The 21,750-nt window shown below is 44.9% G+C and overlaps 1 protein-coding gene across 1 annotated transcript in view; it reads left to right on the top strand.

Moving 5' to 3' along the window:
* The window catches only part of ASAH2 (N-acylsphingosine amidohydrolase 2), a 50,322-nt gene that overhangs the window by 15,992 nt on the left and 12,580 nt on the right, over positions 1 to 21,750 (top strand). Inside the window, exons 7-13 of the mRNA XM_044660334.1 lie at positions 7,184 to 7,304; positions 9,539 to 9,664; positions 13,111 to 13,197; positions 14,344 to 14,448; positions 16,836 to 16,917; positions 18,449 to 18,564; positions 19,398 to 19,492. Of these exons, the coding sequence (XP_044516269.1) occupies positions 7,184 to 7,304; positions 9,539 to 9,664; positions 13,111 to 13,197; positions 14,344 to 14,448; positions 16,836 to 16,917; positions 18,449 to 18,564; positions 19,398 to 19,492 (732 nt within the window). The remainder of the gene's footprint in view (positions 1 to 7,183; positions 7,305 to 9,538; positions 9,665 to 13,110; positions 13,198 to 14,343; positions 14,449 to 16,835; positions 16,918 to 18,448; positions 18,565 to 19,397; positions 19,493 to 21,750) is intronic.

Below are 21,750 nucleotides of genomic sequence, written 5' to 3'. Positions count from 1 at the left end.
TAGTACAAGATCATTCCTTCATTTTACCAATGTGTAAACTGAGGCACAGAGAGAGGAAGTGACTTCCTTGCCTTGGGTCCTTGGGCAGGGCATCCCCCCAACGCGTTAACCAGCGTCTTTGAGCCCTTTGTTCGATGGCTGAGACCGTGTCGCGCTAAGCTCTTCTGTTCATCTTGGGCTCGTTGATGAGCTGCTAAAGAGGCCCAAAGAGCCACCAGATGTTCTTCCCTCCATTTTATACACTCTATGAGGAATGTGGAGGGAGGCTCCAGGGTCGGCTGGGGTGAGCCCGGCTTTCCCGCCTGCTCCCAAGCCCTGGTGATTGCTTTCCCTTCTTTCTATTGCCCAGCACGTGGTACTCTGAATAATAGGCTCCTGCTATTGTCTCTCATGGCTCCATCAAGATCATTCTTTGGATCTATTTAGCGCTGTTCCGGGAGCACAAAACAGAGCCCTTTGTTGCTCGGTAATTCAGCTACTCCAGGGCTAGCACACACTGCCTTAGCCTAGACGAGGTAGATTTATTTATTGCTTACTTCCATTTTATTTTTTACTTTTTGAACCCATTTAGATTTTATTTTATCTTAAAAATCATTCCATTGGGGCCAGTTAGGTGGCTCAGTGGATAAAGAGCTATGTCTGGAGATGGGAGGTCTAGGTGCAACCTTCATTTTACAGTCAGGTAAACTGAGGCCCAGACAGGTGATGAGCTTCCCCCGAGGCCACAAAGCTGGTTAATCAGCAGAGCTTGGGCTTGACCCTGGGGTCCCCCTTCAACTCTATTCTCAATCCAGTTTGAAGGAGCCAGGGAGAAAGGTTGGCTTTATCTGCTGAGTGAAGCTCCTCCCTGGGGTTCTTTATTCTGGGCCAAGAGTTGAAGACTTGTTTCCCTGATTGGAGTGGCAGAGAGAGGGGGGTTGAATTTCTATTCCATTATCTCTGTCTCTTGAGGCAAGGCAGAAATTTTTCTCAGGAGACTGCAAGAGCAATGGACATTTCTCATGCTGTCAGCTCTGGGTGTTGGTTGCTTCCTACTTCCTGCTCCAGGGACTGGTAGAACATGGCCTCTATTAGTCTCTGGATTGTTTTTTCCTTTTGGAGCTTCAGGGTACAGGCTGAGCAGGTGTTGGAACAATAATGGAGGGATGGGCTGTTTTTCTCCATTCAAACGTCACCTCGAAAGGAAAGAGGGCTGAGGAGAAAGAGAGAGCAAGAAATCATTCTTTCCTAGTGTTTGGATCAGGTTTGGGGCCAAGCTTAGAAAATTCAGTTTCTTGCACTATTGGGTCCAGTTTATTTCAAGGCTATTGTTCATTGAAGTCCTACCTGAGGAGCACAGAGGTGGGTTCTTGAAGGCTGTGTCTGAGGCCAGATTGGAACCCAGGACTTCTGGTCTCTAGACCTGTTCTCTGTCCACAGAGCTACCTAGCTGCCCCTCTCCCCCCAGGATTTCTTAATGTGAGTGCCTTAACCTCTGCAATGACCCCCAATTTATCCTCTATATACATAGTGATTTACATGTTGTCTGGCCTGTTAGGATGAGCACTCCTTGAAGGCAGGGACTATTTTTTCCTTTTTTCCTTTTTTAAAATATCTTCAGCACTTAGCATAGTTTATGGCACACAGTAAATAAGTAAATGGCAGCAGGCTGACCTCCATGACAATCTAGTGAAGCCTCTGGATCCCTCCTCAGAATTATGCTTTAAAGTAATTGAAGGGAATGCCAAATTTCAGTTAGGGGTAATGAGATTGAAGTTGGAATTTCCCCCCATCTAAGGCCAGGCCATGGTTCAAGTACTTTCCATGACTCCTTTCGGGGGGTCCATGGACCCCGAATTAAGATTCCTTGTAGAGTCTTGATGGCGAACCTATGGCATGTGTGCCGAAGACGGCACGTACACCAGTTAGTTTCTAGAAAGGCAGAGGGACTCAGGCAGAGCCGCTCCCTTTCCCCCTCCCCACCTCCTCTCCACATGCCTCTGCCCAGCAGCCCAGTGGAAGTGCTTATTCCCTCCCCTGAGCAAAACGCTCAAGCCACTCCCCTCCTTCTCTCCCTCTCCTATCTGGGGCAAGGGGGGGATGCGGCACTGGGTTTCTGGGGGATGCGGGATATGGCACACAATCTGGGGTGCTGGGGCCAGGCATTGCATGTGGTCTCTAAAAGGGGTGCCATCCCTGGACTAGAGGGTCTATAGGTTCTTTTTAGCCCTTTCATTAACCCTAGGAGCTAAGTCATGCAGGTATAATTATCCCCATTTTACAGATAAGGAAACTGAGGCTCAGATGTGAATCAAGCTACCCAGAGTTGCACACTTAACAAGTATCAGAGGTGGGTTTGAGCCCAGATTTTTCCATCTCTTGGAGCAACACTAGAGCTACTAGACTTTCTCTGGAAAAGGATCAGAGGGTAATAAGAGTTGGAAAATGATGAGGAAGTAGTTCAGTCAATTGAGAGCCAAACCTAGAGACAGGAGGGGCTGGGTTCAAATCTGGCCTCAGACACTTCCTAGCGGTGGGCAAGTCACTGAACCCCCATTGCTTAGCCCTTACTGCTCTTCTCCCTTGGAACCAACATACAGTATTGATGCTAAGATGGAAGGCGAGGGTTTAAAAGAATAGAAAGAAATTGAGGAGGGAGCTTGGATTTCTGCCGGCTCCCCGCCACATGCCATTGCCGTCTTCCCCAGAAATGTTGAGCGAGGAAGCTCTGAGCTTAGCGATTTTCAATGTCTTCCTCTCAGGACTGGACTGCTGTGGATTCTAATAGTTCTGTTGTCTTTAGCCTGAGCAGATAGCAATGCTGAAAGATGAACAGACAAGGAAGCTGACCATTTGGGCAGAATAAAGCGGAGAACGAATGAAATAATGGCCTCTCGAGCACTAGGCATTCCCCAAACTTAAGGAATATATTCAAAAATGGAATGGTCTTTGCCCACTTCCAGATCCCACAAGTTGGCAAATAGACTCGAGCCTCTAATTTGTTGACTAGTCATTGGGATAATTAGGATGATGGCGGCATCATGTTCGACAAAGCTAATGATGCAACATTAATCCAAACCTAAAAAAAATTAAGCCTCCTCTCTGTAAGCCTTCTGGTCCGAGTTGCTTCACCCTGTTTGCCTCAGTTTTGTCATCTGGAAAACAAGCTGGAGGAGAAAATGGCAAACAGCCTGTGAATGGGTTAACCCCCACAGGACAGAGGCCATGGCCAGCCCCACTCATGGCCCTTCCCTGAACGGAGACTCTTCTGCACTCTCTGACTCCCATCACAGGCAGCTGAGGATTGTTCCTCCTGGAAGCTTGGGGCTCATCACTTCATTCAGCCAGTTTCTGATGGCCAGTCTCACATCTCTCTTTCTCTGCTTTAGAGTTAATAAACATTTATGAAGCACCTACTATGTGCCAGGCACTAAGGGATACAGAAAGAGAAAAAAACCATCCTTGCCCTCCAGCAGGTCACAATTTAATGGGTTTCAGAGATGCTACTTCAATGGCAGTTTATTTTTCTGTTATTCAGTCGTATTAAATCTTTTATGACTCTGTTGGGGGTTTCCTTGACAGACATTGGAATGGTTTGCCATTTTCTTCTCCAGGAAACTGAGGCAAACAGGGCAAAGTGACTTGCCCAGAGACGCCCAGCTAGTAAGTGTCCGAGGCCAGATTTGAACTCACAAAGATGGGTGCTCTTGATTCCAAGCCCAGGGCTCTATCCACTGGGCCACTCATAGTTTGTAGAGTGGAAGAAATGTCCAATTTTAGAATCAGAAGGACATTCCAGTATCATCCAGGATGGCTCCTGGGAGGGGAAAGGACTGAAAATGTACCTGGAAAGAACCCCAGAGCCCGATGCCTGCCTTTTACAGACAAGGAAAATGAGGCTGAGAGAGATTCAAAGACCTGATCAGGCTCATTGCACAGAGTGCCCTGGTGTGAGAGCTGGGCCTGGAACTGCAGTTCAGTCCAAATGAATCCATCAGCCAATCAGCAACCATTTATTAAGGACTTACCATGGGCCAAGGACTAGGCTAAACCCTGGGGATACCAAGAAAGGCCAGGATGGTCCAGATTCCCTTTTCCTTCGCTGGGCTGCCTGGAGGCTGCCTCTCTCTTCTTGCTCCTTTTCCACTTCAGTTATCTGAGCCCTGTAGGAGAGTTTTGGGGGTGCAACATCTAGCCTTTGGTGCGGATGGCACCTCTTCTGCAACTGAGAGAAATGCAAAGAGGGAAATGAAGTGACTTCCTCAGGTCCCTCAGAGCTCTCACCTGGCTTCAGTTCTTGCCTCGGACGCTGGTTCACTGTTCTGGTGTTTCAAGATTTTGTTTTTGGTGGACAGCCTGCTCTTAAGCTGGTAGGTCCTTGATAGGAAGCAGTACGCCTTGGGGTAGAAGTAGTGGACCAGAAATCAGAGGACCTGGGATCAAATCCCCCCTCTAAACTTACTCCATGAGTGGCCCTGGGCAAATCACTTATTCTCTCTGGATCTCAGTTTCTTTCTCTGTAAAATGGGAGGATTAAACTAAATGGCTTGATATAGTGGAAAGACTGCTGGGTTTAGAATCAAAGGACCTGGATTCAAATTCTGACTACAACTTTTTCGACCCAGGTGACCTAGGAGAATTCACTTTGTCTCACTAGGTCTCAGTTTCCTTATCTGCAAAATGAAAGGATTGGATTCCATGACCTTTCAGAGCCTGTCTGGCTCTAAATCAACAATGCTCCATTTTCATCTCCCACCTAAACCTTGATTTTCTTTTTAATTGGATGAATGTTTTCTGACTCGGTGACGTTGTTTGTTCAAATTGTTCGTGCGACACATGAATCACAACGCCTTTTTCTCCAGTCCGCTATGAGCCTGTTCCTATGACATGATTCCTCATTAGGGGTTTCTGGGGTTGCCACAGGTTTGCTCTGTGAATACCAAGCAACACAAGAGACAGGAGAGACATTCAAATGCCACGTACTATTTCTTATTTAATTTGGGGAACAGTGCTGCCCCCATTTTGCAGCAGAGAAGTGTAAATGATTTTCCAAATTTAGGTATTGCATAAAATATTGATCGAGGAACTTAGATTCTGAGAACTGGGGGGTTAGGAAGTATCAGAGGGGCGACTTACCAAGAAAATCCCTTGTCCTGAGCTCAAAGCAGAGGCTCTCCTCATTTCTGTTTTGCTTCATTGAATGAGGACATGGGGTATGTGTGCATGTGTGTGTGTGTGTGAGAGAGAGAGAGAGAGAGACAGAGAGAGAGAGAGACAGAGAGAGAGAGAGACAGAGAGAGAAAGGGACAGAGACAGAGGCAGAGACAGAGGGATATATATATATATATATATGCATATATATATATATATATATTTAGAGANCATGCCATGAGAAGACTTTTGGAAGGAACTAGGAATTTTAGCATAAAACAGAAGAGACAAGAGACAGGACATCTGTCTTCAAGAAACTGAAAGCCTATTCAATGTCAGAATGTTTAGGCTGATTCTTCTACATCTTTGGGGCTTGCCATCTGCCCTGCTGAAGCATCCTTAGGATTTCTGGGCCTCTTTATCTGTGCTATGGCTCATGTGTGTCATTTTAAGGAGTATGTTTTTTGAGAGTACGGACTAATGTTTTCTATTCGTATCCTTAGTAATTAACATAGTGCTTGACCTATAATAAGTGCTTAATAAGTCTTCCCTCCCTCCCTCCTTCCCTTCCTTTTCCTTCCTTCCTTCCTTCCTTCCTTCCTTCCTTCCTTCCTTCCTTCCTTCCTTCCTTCCTTCCTTCCTTCCTTCCTTCCCTCCCTCCTTCTTCTTTTCTCCCCTTTCCCCACTCCTTTCTCCTTCCTTTACTATCACCAGAGGGCAGACTTAGGAAAACCAGGTAGAAACTACAAAGACAAAAGCCAAGGTTTGATGTAAGGAAAATTCCTAACTGTGGATTCTACACCAAAGAGTCATGGGCTGCTCTAGGAGTTAGTGGGTTCCTCCTTAGAAGTCTTCAAGCACAGATTGGGCAGCTGCTTATTGGGAATGTTAGAAAGTAGATTATCATTCATGTAAGGGTTGGAGGGTCACTGAGCACCATTTCAATTCTGAAATTCTTTGATCGTGTGAATCCAAGGCATGGTTTATGGCCAGCCCCACACCCTACCCTTTTTATTTTCTCAGTACTGAATAATAGTAACTCATCTTCTGAACAGAGATCTGGAGGTTTCTCTCATAACAATCTTGACTGTTTTTTAAACCCCTTCTTCTGTCTTAGAGTCAGTACTGTGTATTGGTTCCAAGGCAGAAGAGTGGTAAGGGCTAGGCAATGGGGGTTAAGTGACTTGTCCAGGGTCACCCAGGTAGAAAGTATGGGAGACCAAATTTGAACCCAGGACCTCTTATCTCTAGACCTGGCTTTCAATCCACTGAGCCTCCTAGCTGTCCTCAAAGCCTTGATTGTGAAAGGAAAAGTTAGGTTACATTCACTGTGCTTACAAAGGCAGGAGAGCAGGGTAAAGCTCCTGCCCTTCACCCCTAAAATATGAATACCTATGATATCTCTCTGTCTCTGTCTGTCTGTCTGTCTGTCTGTCTGTCTGTCTGTCTGTCTCTCTTTCTCTCTCTCTCTCTCTGTCTCTCTTTCTCTCTCCCCATTGATTTTATTCAGCTTTCTGTACAGTTTGCATATGTGTATGCCTTGGAGGGAATGGTCTGTGCCTTTCTGCAGCTAGCCCTTGGCCCTGTGCCCTGTGGAATTAGACACAATCAATGCTTTTGATCACAACAAGAGTGATAACTCACATGCTTCCATAACATTTTTTTTAAACCCTTGTACTTCGGTGTATTTTCTCATAGGTGGAAGAGTGGTAAGGGTGGGCAATGGGGGTCAAGTGACTTGCCCAGGGTCACACAGCTGGAAGTGGCTGAGGCCGGGTTTGTTCCGTAACATTTTAATAATGAGCAAACGTTCATGAGAAAGGCGGTTTTGTAATCTCAGCATATCCTCTTATGAAACTCTCTCAGAAACATTGTGCTTAATGAAGAGAACGTGACAATGTGAAGGCACCGTGGTGGTGGCCACCATGTTGAAACGTTGACCCTTTCTTCTCTATGTCCTTGCTGAGGTGGGAGGAGGTCCAGCTGCCACCTCTCTTGGCACAGTGACCACTCTGGAGCCCATAGCTCACCACTGGCCTCTTGCTCTTCACAGCTGGTTTGCCATCCATCCAGTAAGCATGAACAACACCAACCACTTGGTCAATAGTGACAATGTTGGCTATGCCTCTTACATGTTTGAACAAGAAAAGAACAAAGGATACTTGCCAGGACAGGTGAGGCTCCTTCTAATTTTCTTTCTACTTTCAGGGATCCATTTAGATTTATCAAATCATAGGTTCATGGGAGATGCCTTAGAGGTCCTTTAGTTCAACATCCTCCTTTTACAGCAGAGGAAACTGAAGCCCGGAGGGATTGTGACTGGCCCACATCACTCGAATTATCCTTGTTCTTCATACAGGGTTCAGAAGACTGAATTAATATCCCCAGAAGAAGATCTCAGAGAGCGTGACATTTTCTTGCTCTGTAAAATGATAGATTTGGGTTCGATGGACTTCCAAGGTCCTTGCCAGTTCCGCAGTCAATTATCCTATGACCATCTGTAGATGGCATGTGTTGTCAACAATTCAATCGCTCCCCTAAGAAAAAGGATGATAAAGAATTCCAACGTAGCGGCTCTGACTCCCAAATGGACGGCTCTTAATGGTTTTCAGCTTTCCACTTGGATTTTGTGAGGGGGTAATTCAATACCCATGCGGGCCTCCATGGATTAATAAGCAGGTTATTCTAGAATACAACTTCTAAGTTGTTTATTTGGCTATCAGCATGAATTTTCCCATAGAAACAATGACATACCTAATAATTAGCTTCCCACAAAAGCTAGAGGCAGTAGAATAAAGCCAGCATATTAAAACATAAGCATCTTAAAGAGCTGGAAGGAGTCTTAAAGACCACCTTCTCCAAGTCTTTCATTTTACAAGTGAAGAAACCTGACCCCAGAGAGGGTAGGTAACTTGCCAAAGGCCACACAGCTAGTTGAGGGTAGAGAATACTCGAAGCATAGCATGATGGATCTGTACAAACAATACTGGGCGTCTAGCCAGCGTGAGAACCAACAATGGTTTGGAATATCAATTGCAGGGATGGGTCCAATCACCACATTTCCCTCAACTTGGCAGTGGAAACAGTCGCTTCTCCTCATAATAACCTTCACCTATGTGGGAGAGGGAGCAGCACTTCTCTAGCTCTATTAGCACCAGTTTTTGGCTCCCATGGCTGAAGGGAAGGGACTCAGCAGGATAAAGGACTCTCAAGAGAATGAAAGCATGAGTATGAATAATAGCCCTTTGGACTCATGGGATAAGAAACTGGAGGGGCAGGACCTTCTGCTAGTTGAATCTTTGGGATATATCTTGGTTCCAAGCTGGGTTCCCAATGAAATCCTTTTTCTTTTCACCCTGGGACCAATCCCTAATTGGAGATCTGCCTCACTCCAGGTTCACAGCACTAGCAACTCCAGGGATTGCCTCTCCAGATACTGGCTGTTGTCATCATTGTCCTCATCACTATCACCATCACTTTAGCAAAATCAGTCTAAGATCACAGGACCATAGCTTTAGAGCTAGAAGGGATCACAGAGGCCATTTGGTCTGACCCTTCATTAGGAGGAGTTAATTAATTAGAGTGGCAAGGAGCGTGCCCAAAGCTGTTTAAGTAATCTGTAAGCAGAGTCAGCATTTGAATTCAGATGAAAAACCCTTTAAATTCTCCACTCTTTACATTGCACTCCACTGCTTCACCACCCACTCTGAACTGATGATTCTAAGATCACCCAAGTCTGCTAATTCTATTACATGTGCACTTTTTTCATGGTTAGCATCTTTCTCCCTCAAATAGGGGACAGAAGGGGAAAAAAAATCTCATCAACTGAAACATTCCTCATCCCACTGGGACTAATGGAGCACAGATGTTGACTGTGAATTTGTGTGTGTGTGTGTGCATGCGTGCAAGTAGTGTCTGAACTCCTGGAAAAAATCACTAAGCACAGGGCTGATTCATTTGCTCTTTCTCTCTTTCCAGAGTTCAGCTCAGTGTTTGCCACATAGTAAATACTTAACTTTTTCATTTGTTCATTCATCCATCCATCCATCCATCCATCCATCCATCCATCCATCTCTCCATCTATCTGTTCATCCACTCATCTTGCATTTACCCATGCTGTTAGTCTTCAGTGTCAGGAGATTTCTGTCTGACTCCTTAGATAAAAAGTCTTCCACTTGGAAATGACACAGATTAGCCACATTCTGACTGGGAGTGTTCACACTTCCTGCTCTCTGAGAATTTCCATACACTTGACTGTATCCAGAACACTTCACCACCTCGTCCTTTTATTGTTTTTGTAAGTGATTTGGAGAGAGGCAACTGAAAGAACCTGCTGTTTGCATTGTTAATGCTCCTTATATGGGAAAAAAGGAATCGTAAAAAAGGAATGGGATTTCTCTTCTGCCAGGGACCATTTGTGGCTGCTTTCGCCTCATCGAATCTTGGGGACGTGTCATCCAATACCCTTGGTCCTCACTGCATCAACACTGGGGAGTCATGTGATAACTTCAACAGCTCTTGTCCAATTGGTGGGGTAAGTAGTGGACACGGCACAGCCCATCAGTGCTCAGATATTCATTTCATTTGTAGTCTGCAGTTTGGGTGGCCATCGTGGAATGACAAGCAGAGCACCCCAGTGTCTAGTGTACTTCTTATTGGAATATGCTTGTCCTCAAAATGAATCATCAGTGATTCACTGGGTGAGATTAGATTTTTTTCTCCTATTTCATTGAATGCCTATACCATGAAAACATGAAGGCCCATAGAAGTGGGGGTGGGGAGACATGATAGCTCACCTTTTCACAGAATCACTGAATATCCAAATATGAAGGGACCTCAGTGGGCTACCTGTTCCAGCCGATATTTGAATAGGAATCCCTTCTCAGGTACCTTGATGAATGATTCCCCAGCCTTGGCCCAAAAACCTCCAGTGAAGGAGAACCTGCCACCATGGGTGGTCTACTTCACTCTCAGACAATGGTGGTTATTATTCCTATTTTTTCATATGGCCAACATTTTTTTAAACATTTATTAATATTCATTTTTAACATGGTTACATGATTTATGCTCCTACTTTCCCCTTCACTCCCCGCACTCCCCCCACCCATGGCCGATGCACATTTCCACTGGTTTTAACATGTGTCATTGATCAAGACCTATTTCCAAATTGTTGATAGTTGCATTGATATGGTAGTTTCAAGTCTACATCCCCAATCATGTCCGCCTCAACCCATGTGTTCAAGCAGTTGTTTTTCTTCTGTGTTTCCTCTCCTGCAGTTCTTCCTCTGAATGTGGGCAGCATCTTTTCCATAAATCCCTCAGAATTGTCCTGTGTCATTGCATTGCTGCTGGTACAGAAGTCCATTTTGCATTTGATTTTACCACAGTGTATCAGTCTCTGTGTACAATGTTCTTCTGGCTCTGCTCCTTTTGCTCTGCATCAGTTCCTGGAGGTCTTTCCAATTCATCTGGAACCCCTCCAGTTTATTATTCCTTTTAGCACAATAGTATTCCATCACCAGCATATACCACAATTTGTTCAGCCATTCCCCATTTGAAGGACATGCCCTCCTTTTCCAGTTCTTTGCCATCACTAAAAGCACAGCTATAAATATTTTCATTCAAGTCTGTTTATCTATGATCTCTTTGGGGTACAAACCCAACAATGGTATGGCTGGATCAAAGGGCAGGCATTCTTTTATAGCCCTTTGAGCATGATTCCAAATTGCCAGCCAGAATGGTTGGATCAGTTCACAACTCCACCAGCAATGCATTAATGTCCCAGTTTTGCCACATCCCCTCCAACATTCATTACTCTCCCCTTCTTTCATTTTAGCCAATCTGCTAGGTGTGAGGTGATACCTCAGAGTTGTTTTGATTTGCCATATGGCCAACATTTTGCATTTAATTAAATCTTTTGTTCATGCATAGGCATGATGGATCCCACCACTACTTTATTAGCTTTTGGCAATTAAAAATGTAAATAAATAATAAACAAATCCCAACTAACAGATTTGTATAGAACAGAACAATGAAATGTAGCATGAAGGTAGATTGTGATTCTGCCCAAGGATCGATCGATCTATCGATCTATCTTTCTGTCTATCTCTCTGTTCATCTATCTATCTGTCTGTCTCTCTGTCTGTCTTTCTGCCTGTATCTTTTTATCCATCTATAATCTATCTATCCATCCATTTATCTATTATTTATCAATTGATCACCAATCATTTGGCTATCCATCCATTTATATATTACATATCCATTAATCATCTATTGATCTCTTATTTATCTTTCCATCCAACTCTCCATATGTTACCATCCATCTATGTATCTATGTATCTCTCTATTTCTCCTCCCTCTCTTTGGCTGCATCTACTTTAACTCGAGGTTATCGAAAAGAAATGAATTTAAAAACTCATTCCTTTGCTTTTCCCAACTTCTCTACTAATTTACCTCAATGATACCACCTGTAAAGTCTCCTTGAATGTTGAGTTCATCTTCCTCTGTACCTAAGGCTGCCCAGAAGGATTTCTGAGCAAAGAATGTTTATGCTTCTTTAAGATGCACTTTGAAAAGTTGTGAGGCTGGATTCTCTATTTTTCATTTTCTTCTTTGCTCTGGAGATTTGGGCTTCTGTAATCTTTGGTGAACTTATCTCTTTTGTGTTTGTTTGTTTGTTTGATTTCACTCCTTCCACATTTCCTTTGTCTTCTCTCCCGCGGTTCCTGCTGTTGCTTGGCCTTCCCCAATTCCAGGTTCGAGTGAGTTTTTCAAATTTCTTTGGAAAATTCTTCTCTACCTTCTGCCTACAATAACACCACCACCAGGCATAAGTCATAGTTCTCTGGTAATACCGAATAGACTCCCCAGTAAAGGATGGGAAATGCTTAATCAGCGTCTCCCTTGGTATTACTGTCCAGACCTCCCTTTCGTTCAGGCACGGTGGATGTAGGCAAGAGTGTAGCCTTTTATAAACTTGTGCACTTGCACATTGCCCTCTACTTCTGGCTGTTGGAAGTCCTTACGGGTCTCATTCTAGCCAGACCCAGGCTTTAGAGTCCTGGACACTCAATGGTTCCTGCTCCCTAACTCCATTCATCCCCAAATCCCAAGAATAGTTAGGATTATTACAACATTTTTCCTAATGAGGTGAGGCACACTCTGGCTCCCTCTTCTACTGCTGGGCCTCTGACTGTTGCCTCTCAGGTTCATGGGGAACCCTGAGGAGTTTTATGGGTATCTTTTCTCTACTGCCATCAGCTTGAGGGTTCACTGGCTGTGTTCTCCCAATGGCCTGTGACTAATGCCCTGGTTTCATTTAACCACTAAATATAAATGAGCTTTTATAAAGAGATATTGGCTTCAAAGGCATGACAAGGACCCACATACACACATTTCTCCCTACCCCTTTGGGGACATGCTCTCCCCTCCATAATCTCAGTCTCTGGGCAGAGTAGGCTCAATTTTGCTCAGTTCCTACATGGCAACGGTCCCATCAGATTTACATACCATGGTGGTATTTCTGTTGGATCCCTCAGTAACTATTGGGCTGGGGGCCTGAAGGTCACTCCCCAAGCTCCTTTGGATGCTGACTGGGGAACACTGGAATGTCAAGGAGCCCTCTGGACCTTTGGGAACTCGCCAAGTTGAAGAGGTTCCATTCCAGACACAGAGACTAGAAAAGAACAAATTCAAAGGTCCCGTGGCCTCAGAGAGAAGAAGGACCTCTCTCCTTGCAATATGCTCTCTTACCAGTGCTGTGTGACCTGGCAGTTTCAGTATTGTTCTCTGACAAAGAAAGAGAAAAGTGGTTGTGGGATGGGAGGGAGGTACATGGGAGTTGTTAGGGGCAGAAAACAGCCCTGGGGGTTTCCAGAGACCGTGGGGCCATCTGATGGCTTTTCCTAGTCTCTAATATTGCCGGCCTTCAGAGATTCTTTATATTGTAACTAGCCCTGGTTTTGTTTGCTCTCCTGGTAGTCCAAAATGTGCATGGCCACAGGCCCCGGGAAGGACATGTTTGACAGCACCCGGATCATAGGAGACACCATTTATCAGAAAGCCAAGGTAAGCCGGGACCTCGCTGGCTTCCCACACACTTCCTATCAGCCAGCTCAGCAGGGACCCAGGCCCCTGAATGACTTCACTCCCCACAGCAGGGTAATTAAGAGCTCAGCCACGATAAGAGAATCAGCACTTTCCAGATCTGCCCAGAAGCTGTGGGAGAGGGGAATGGACCAGAGACCACTTGGCGGCAGAGACAGGGCCCAAGCAGACTTCCCCTTCCCCAGCCCCCTCCTGCCTCTCACCTTCTGCTCTGCAAACAGCCGTCAAATTAGTGCTGGAATGCCAGGAATCCCACCAGGCTCAGAAATGGCTGCACTCTCCCTCCCTGGGACACCCCACATCACAGCTCTCTTCCTGGGCCACCTTTCCTCTTTAGATGCTTTCTCTCCCCATTGAAATGGAAGCTCCTTGAGATATTACAGAGACTGACTCCTTTGTTTTTGTGTCCCCAATGTCTAACATGATGCTGAATGCTTTTTTATCCATTAATTTAATGTAGGATTAAGGCAGCCAGGTAGCACAATGGATAGTGGTAAGCCTAGAATCAGGAAGACCTGGGTTCAAATCTGGCCTCAGACACTTCCTAGCTGTGGGACCGTGGGCAAGTCACTTAACATTGATAGCTTGTGTCAAAGCCAATGTTCAAACTCAGGTTAACTCCTGAATTCTAGCCCAGCATTCTTTCTCCTATGGCCTTTCTCTCAGACAAGGAGGATGTGGTCTACCATCTTGGGTTTCCAGCTTTGGGGTCCTGTGCTTCTTGCCGAGGATGACTTCCTCAGTCTTCTTTCACTCTTAGTCTTGGCTCAGCCCCCATGCCCAGAGTCTTTTCCCTCCTGGCCGCCATCTTGAAAAGTCCCTGCTTTCTTCAAAGCCCAGCTCAGGCACCAACCACCTCCCATGCAAGACCTTTCCTGGTCCCGCCATTTCAACACCCTCTTCCCCTTGAAGTTGCTTCATGCTGCTTTATAAGCGCTGCGTATTTGTTGATCAGCGCCCATGCACTTCCCCAAGTAAAATGGAAGTTTCAGGAAGAGAAGGATCGTTTCCTTGTAGGCCCAGGGCAAACTCAGAGCCAGCACACACAGTGCATGTTTACTGAATGCCCCTGAATGGATCTGCTGCCCTCACACACATGTATTTCAGGAACTGTATGCCGCGGCCTCCCAGGAGATCACAGGCCCTTTGTCTGCGGCTCACCAGTGGGTCAACATGACGGACGTCACCGTTCAGCTCAATTCCACACACACGGTGAGTGCCGCTAGTTAGGCGCCCGCTTGGTGGCCCCTCAGGTGTCTCTTACGTGCTGAGCGTGGGTGGCCCCGGAGGCTCCATCCCTCCCCTCTTCTCTCTTGGTCATCTCATCAGATCTCATTGTCATCCCTGGACGGAGGCCTCGTGTGTGTGTGTGTGTGTGTGTGTGTGTGTGTGTGTGTGTGTGTGTGTGTACGTGAGGCCTCCGTCCAGGGATAATATATATTTGGGTGTTTACACACATGCATATGCACATGCACACGCACACACATACATGCATATTTGTAGACTATCCACCTGTGCTTCTCCATATTGAGCTATTCTCTACGTTCCCATCTGTTTTCTCTCTTACTCTCACCCCTGACCTCTAGCCTCTGCTCTCAGTTGCCAGCTAGATAGCCCTACCTGGAGGTATCAGCGACATCTCAAACTCAACATATCCAAAACAGGACTTGCTGTTTTTGCTTCTAAACCCACCTCTTCTCCACATTGTCTCCACTGAAAGTATTTCTATCCTTCCAGTCACTCAAGTTGATAGCTGAGGGGCTCAGTGGATATAGGGTATTGGGCTTGGAATCAGAAAGACTCATCTTCTTGAGTTCGAATCTGACCTCAGGTACTTACTAGCCGTGTGACCCTGAGCAAGTCATTTCACCCCATCTGTCTTAGTTTCCTCATCTGAAAAGTGAACTGGAGAAGGAAATGGCAAACCACTTCAGTGTCTTTGGCAAGAAAACCCCAAATAGGTCCCAGAGTCAGACATATCTGGAGTGACCGAACAACCACAGCATTCTTTGTTCTCTCTCATCCTCTATAACCAACCAGTCTTGTCCATCTCCCTTCCAATCCAATAAACATTTATGCCTATTCCTACTCTGTGGCAGGCACTGTGCTAAATGCTGGGGATAAAATGGACAAAAGGAAAGACAGTTCTTGCCTTCAAGGAGCTCCCAGTCTGATTGGGGGAGGCCACACACAAGAAGAAGCAGGAAAGTGAGGGGGTGACCAGGAGGGGCCTAGTTAGGCAAATGCCAAAACCAGCGAATGCAAAGCGGGGTGATCTGAGCGGCCAGACTCTGCCCTCCATCAAGGTAGGTCAGGAGTTTGGTCCTCCCAAGGGTTAACATAACTTGAGTCAGCAGCATGGTGAGGCTAGAGGTGATGAGCTTGTCCTCTGAGGGTCATCTTGTGCCCTAGAGCTGAAACCAGTTCTCATGCAGTTGTGCCCCACTCTTTGGGACCCCATTTGGGATTTTCTTGGGCAAGATACTGAAGTGGTTTCCCATTTCCTTCTCCAGATCATTACTTTTTTTTTTTTTTTAACTCTCAGCTTCTATCTTGGAATCAATACTATGTATTGGTCCCAAGGTAGAAGAGCGGTAAGGGCTAGGCAATAAAGGTTAAGTGACTTGACCATGGTCACAAAAGTAAGAAGTATCTGAGGCTAGATTTGAACCCATGATTTTCCATATCTAGACCTGACTCTCTGTCCACTGAGGCACCTAAATGCCCCTTCAGTCCATTTTACAGATAAGGAAACCAAGGCAAACACGGTGAAGTAACCAGTGCTACACAACTAGGAAGTGTCTGAGGCAAGATTTGAACTCAGGAAAATGAGTCTTCCTGCCTCCAGGCCTGGTGCTGTCTCCATTACACCATCAAGCTGAAACCAGGCAGAGCAGCAGATGCACGATGCCCATCACCATCCTAGTTCAGGCCCTGGAATGGGCAAGAGCCTCTGAGCTGGTCTCCTTGTCTCTTAGACTCCCTCCTCTCTACCACATCATCCACAATTGCTTTCCTAAGGCTTGAGTCCAACCCATCACCTCCACATTCCAGAATCATCCCCAGCTTCTCATTCCCTTTAGTAGAAAACCAAGATCCTCAGTTTGACATTAAAGCCCTCATGCTCCAGCGAGGCTCCCTCCTACTCTCCCAAGTTTACTAAAGCATTTATATGTATTGGAGAACACATTCCTCCTCTTCCTTCACCCTTTTCCAGATAAACTGGCCAATTTATTCTACCCCAAATTCCATCTCCTGCCCATAAGCCTATGCACAGGCTCCCTCCCATGTTCTTTATTCTCCATCTTAGAGCTTCTGCCTTCCATCACGGGTCACCTCCGAAGCCACATGCCAGGGTAGACTTCCCTGATTCTCCCAGTTCTTGGTTTTCCCTCTCTGTCTTCCCTCTCTTAAATGATCTATATTTGTTTATTTACATCTCCTTGAAGGCATGGGCGGCCTTTTCTTTTTTTCTCTTGGTTCCCTACACAGTGTCTTGCACATAGTAGGTGCTTAACAAATACCTATTTCACTGAATAAGTGGAATTATTTACGCAGCTGAACTTTTCTTTCTTGTTTGGTGAAAACCACTCCTTTAGGCAAAGACGTGTAAACCTGCCCTTGGCTACAGCTTTGCAGCCGGCACCATAGATGGCGTTGGCATCCTCAACTTTACACAAGGTGAGGTTGACCGGATCAGGGGACCAGAAAGGGTTGGTTGAGTATGTACTGCAAGGATGCTACTGCTTGGGTTTTGCTCCTCTTCTTCAGCTTTTGTGGCTCCTTGATTGGTTCAGAAGATTCAGAGCTGGCTGGGGCTCGGGAGATCACCCGACCAATCCTACCCCCATTTTTACAGAGAGGGGCAGCAGAGGTCTAGAGAGTGTCGAGGCTGATGTTGAGACACATTGGTAGAAACTGAAGAACCAGAGTGTAAGCCGGGTCCTCTGGCTCTAAATATAGCCTTCTTCACTGGCCCAGAGTCAAAAGTCATTTAAGTTCCTGCTCGAGGATGGCTAGAGTTAGGGGCAAGTGTAGAACTTGGGCATGTCGGACAGCAGACATCTGAGAGGCACCCATGGGGAGGGATGGGATGGAGGGTGGGACCTAGCCTGGGAGTAAAGAGATCTGGACTCTTCCAGCTTTGCCTGGCTTTGTGGCCTGAGGGGAAAAGGATGGACAATCCTCAACCCCAATAGTAATTCCTCCGACCTCACCTTCCTCACCTGTAAATTTAGGAGAATAGATTCCATGATCTCCCAGATTCCTTTCAACTCTGAAATAACATGATTTTAAACTCATTTATCTGTCGTCTAGAATCCATATTAGTAAGACATATACTAAAAATAATATAGCCATAAACCATAAATATGAAATAACCACAAACAAAAGATAGTTCAGATAGCAGGCAGGTGGTACAGTGGTTAAAGCACTGGATATGGAATCAGGAAGACTCATCTTCCTGAGGTCAAATCTGGCCCCAGTCACTTACTTCTGAGTCATCCTGTGCAAGTCACTTAACCCTGCTTGCCTCAGTTTCCATTTGTAAAAAGGATGCTCCATTATCTTTGCCAAGAAAATCCCAAATGGTCACCAAGAGTCGGATATGATTGAAAAAAGACTCAACAACAAAAATAGAGTACAGACGGGTCCTGAACCTGTTTCCTTTCATCAGGAATTTGGGGATTCTGTAATAGGAAAAGTGCCGTCCACTTCCAGTTCTGATTTCAGAAGGACAGGTGAGCACAGGCATTCGAGATGGAGCAGGAATACATTCAGAAGAGACAACTCTTGCCTCCATTCTCGCTGACCTCCAGAAAGTCTTTCCCGTTGAATCTGGAGGGAATAAAATGTTTCCAATGAAGAGAAAGTAGATGATGAAGGAGGAAGGAGCCATTTCCTGTTGTGTCTTTGTATCCCCAGCACAATCCCTGGCACAATCGGCTGCTCCAAAAATACTCATGGACTGCCTGACTGCTTGATTGAATGAATGAATGAATGAATGAATACCAGACTCAATTTGCTACAATCATTACTCAGTAGAGAAAGGGGAGCCATTGTATTTTTCCTTCTTCTTTAAGCTCAAGGAGTAGCATGATCAGAGCCCAAACTACTTGGGATGAGCCAACAAACCATTTGAAAAGTGGTGACTTGATCAGACACAAGAGGGGAGATACTCAAGGCGTCTCATGTAGGGTCTGGCTTCTCACAGGTGCAACTGAAGGAGACCCTTTTTGGGACACGATTCGTGACCAGATCCTGGGAGAGCCGTCCAATGAGACGAAGGACTGTCATAAACCAAAGCCCATTCTCCTCAGTACGGGCCAGGTACTGGAAACACCCGTCTGCTCTCATTCGCTTATGGATTTTAATGGGATCTGTGATAAATATCTATTAAAACATGTGGTTTTGTTTTGCTATGTGATCACATCAAGAATTTTATATCTCTATCTCACCTCAGGCACTTATGTGACTTTGTTTCAGTCACTTACCTTCAGAATGCCTCAATTCCCTCTTCTGTAAAATGGAGAGAAAAATATTGCTTACTTCCCAGGGTTGTTGTTTGGATCAAATGAGATATTTGTCCTTACAGACTCAGTGATGCTCCAACCAGCTATTCCTAGTCTGATCTTGTTAGGATGCTGGGGAGAAGCCCAAACCCTCTGATTCTGTAGAGCTCACAATGTCCCCCTCTGCTCAAGGAGGAGAGACAGAAACAAAACTTTCTCTCCCTCCCCCCAAATTCCCCCCCCCCCCGGGGGCTTGGCTCTCTTGTCTGCTCTGGCAGACTTGAATTTTGCTGAGTTCCACACTGGCTTTTGTGGAAGACCCACAGGGTATAACGTGGTGTGGTGTCACTTAATGCCTTTGATCGATTGATATTTGTTCAATAGACAAGTGTCTTCAGCTGATAAAGCTATCAGGAAGTGGGAATGGGACAACCAATCAGCACAGTCTATCCCCACCTTTACAGGTGACTTACCTGGGGAAGGAGGAGGGCCATCCCATAGCTAATGTGTTCCAGAAGTAGAATGTGAACCAAGTCTTCATGACTGAACCCAATGCAAGATCCACTATTGAGAAAGTTACTGGAGGGAAAAGAAAATTATTCATCGAACAGGATAAAAAGCAAAACCGTTATTCCTTTTTTTATCCTTAAGATGTCGAAACCTCACCTCTGGCACCCTGAGATTGTTGATGTTCAAATCCTAACTATTGGATCCTTGGCGATAGCAGCCCTGCCTGGAGAGTTGACGTATGTTCCATCCTTACACTTTCTTTTCTTTCTTTTCCTTCCTTCCTTCCTTCCTTCCTTCCTTCCTTCCTTCCTTCCTTCCTTCCTTCCTTCCCTCCTTCCCTCCTTCCCTCTCTTTCTTTTTTGGCTGGCTCTGATTGAAACATTTTATGTTATTTATTGTTGAAGCCACTCTGGATGATGACAAAAGGATGTTTTGCCGGGCATTTCTGCTCCCTGCCAAGAATCTGGCTCTATCAGAATGGGCATCAAGGAGCAATTAGCTGATTAAAATCTCCCAAACTCAGAAGGCTTCTGGAGAATGTAAATCTGCCTTCTCTTGTTGGGCATCAACTGTAGATAATATCAGTGGAGATGCAGACCTCAGTCAGGCTGTGGGCACACAAATGTGATTTAGAGGAGAAGGACAGATAATGCTCAGACCTAATAGCAAGCACTAAGGAAAAAAGAAATAGTTGTCATCATGGATTGTATCAATGCTGTAGTAAAAATATGTGATCTAGCCTTTGAGAAACCTCAACTAACGTTACACAATATGGAAGAAGCCTTGTGATGAGGTTTATACTCCACAGATTTTTATGTCTCTCCCATTTGAATGCTGGCTCCTCGTGAGGAGACGTTGGTTCATTCTTTGTCATTATTTCTCCTGTGCCTAATACAATGCTTGGTACATAGTGGATGAGTAGTAAATGCTTGCTGATTGACTGACAGATGAGGGCACTCTAACCAGCCAGCATTATACACAGTGTGATAAATGAATTTGACATTTAAAATGTTGATAGTCCTTCGCCAATGACATTGGTGAGTTCTTCCATTGGCACAGATAGTACCATCTCCCCTTGTCTCAAGCTAGCCTCAATTAATCATCAGGCAACAAGCATGAAGGACTTATATTCTAGGCACTGAGCTAGGTGTCTGCTAAAAAATAAGTCAAAATAGTCCCTTCCACAAGGAGCTTACATTCTCTTTTTAACATGAATTTTATTTCATCTTTCTGAATTCTCTCCCCCTTTCCTCCCTCCTTCATTGAGAGGGCAAGAGAAACAAAATCCCTTAATTGTTAACATTTTATTATAACATTAAAAATTTTTAAATAGTATCATTATTCTAGAAATTGTTCTTTAGGCTCTACTCATTTCACTTTGCATCAGTTCACACCCATTTTTCCAGGTTTCTCTGAAACCACCCTGTTCTTGATTTCTTACAGCAATTAGTATTCCATTAAATTCATATGCTATAACTTGTTCAGCCATTCTCCAATTGATGAGAACTTCCTCAGGTTTCAATCTTTGCCACCACAAAAAAGCTATTATAATTATTTTTGTGCATGTGAGTCCTTTTCATCCTTCTTTAATCTCTTGGGACCCAGATTTCTGGGTCAAAGTATATACACAGTTGAATAGATTTTGGAGCAAGGTTCCAAAATGCTTTTCATGTCTGGACTTGTTCACAGCTCCACTAAGGATATATTAAAGTACCTTTTTTCCATAGACCTTCCAGCATTTGTCATTTTCATTTTCTGTCAGTTTAACCAATCTGGGGCAGCTGGGTAGCTCAGTGGATGGAGAGTCAGGCGTAGAGACGGGAGGTCCTGGGTTCAAAGCTGGCCTCAGACACTTCCCAGCTGGGTGACCCTGGGCAAGTCACTTGACCCCCATTGCCCACCCTTACCTCTCTTCCACCAAGGAGCCAATACACAGAAGTTAAGGGTTTAAAAAAAAAAGGAGAAAATTTAGCCAATCTATGAGTATGAGGTGATACCTCAGAGCTTTTTTAAAAAAAACTTTACCTTCCATCTTAGAATCAATACTGTGTATTGGTTCCAAGGCAGAAGAGTAGTAAGGGCTAGGCATTTTGGGTTAAGTGAAGAATAACTCTTATTTCTATAATTTTCATAAATTTGATTCAATTCTCTATAGTCTTAGAAATGAGACCTTTATCAGTGTAACTTACTCCAAAGATTCCCCCTCTCTAATTTCTTACCTTTTTTCTAATTTTAGTTGCATTGGTTTTGATTGTACATTTTTAAGGTTATCAAAATTGTCCATTTTTCTAAAACACATTTTAACGGGAAAGAGAGCGTACACATAAATCAATACATATAATATAAATATAGAAGAGACCGAAGGAAGCCTTAGAGGGGAAGACACCAGCAGAAAGGCAATGATTTAGCAGAACTTTTAATGTGGGGGTGGGAGAAGGGAGGTTGGATGTGAAAACTGGGAGTGTTGAAACAGGTCGATGTTGAGGCTTGTTTT

This window comes from Gracilinanus agilis, chromosome 2, assembly GCF_016433145.1.
Source record: "Gracilinanus agilis isolate LMUSP501 chromosome 2, AgileGrace, whole genome shotgun sequence".
NCBI lineage: Eukaryota > Metazoa > Chordata > Mammalia > Didelphimorphia > Didelphidae > Gracilinanus > Gracilinanus agilis.
Note: the sequence above shows the minus strand (reverse complement) of the source record. Positions and strands in the feature narration are given on the sequence as shown.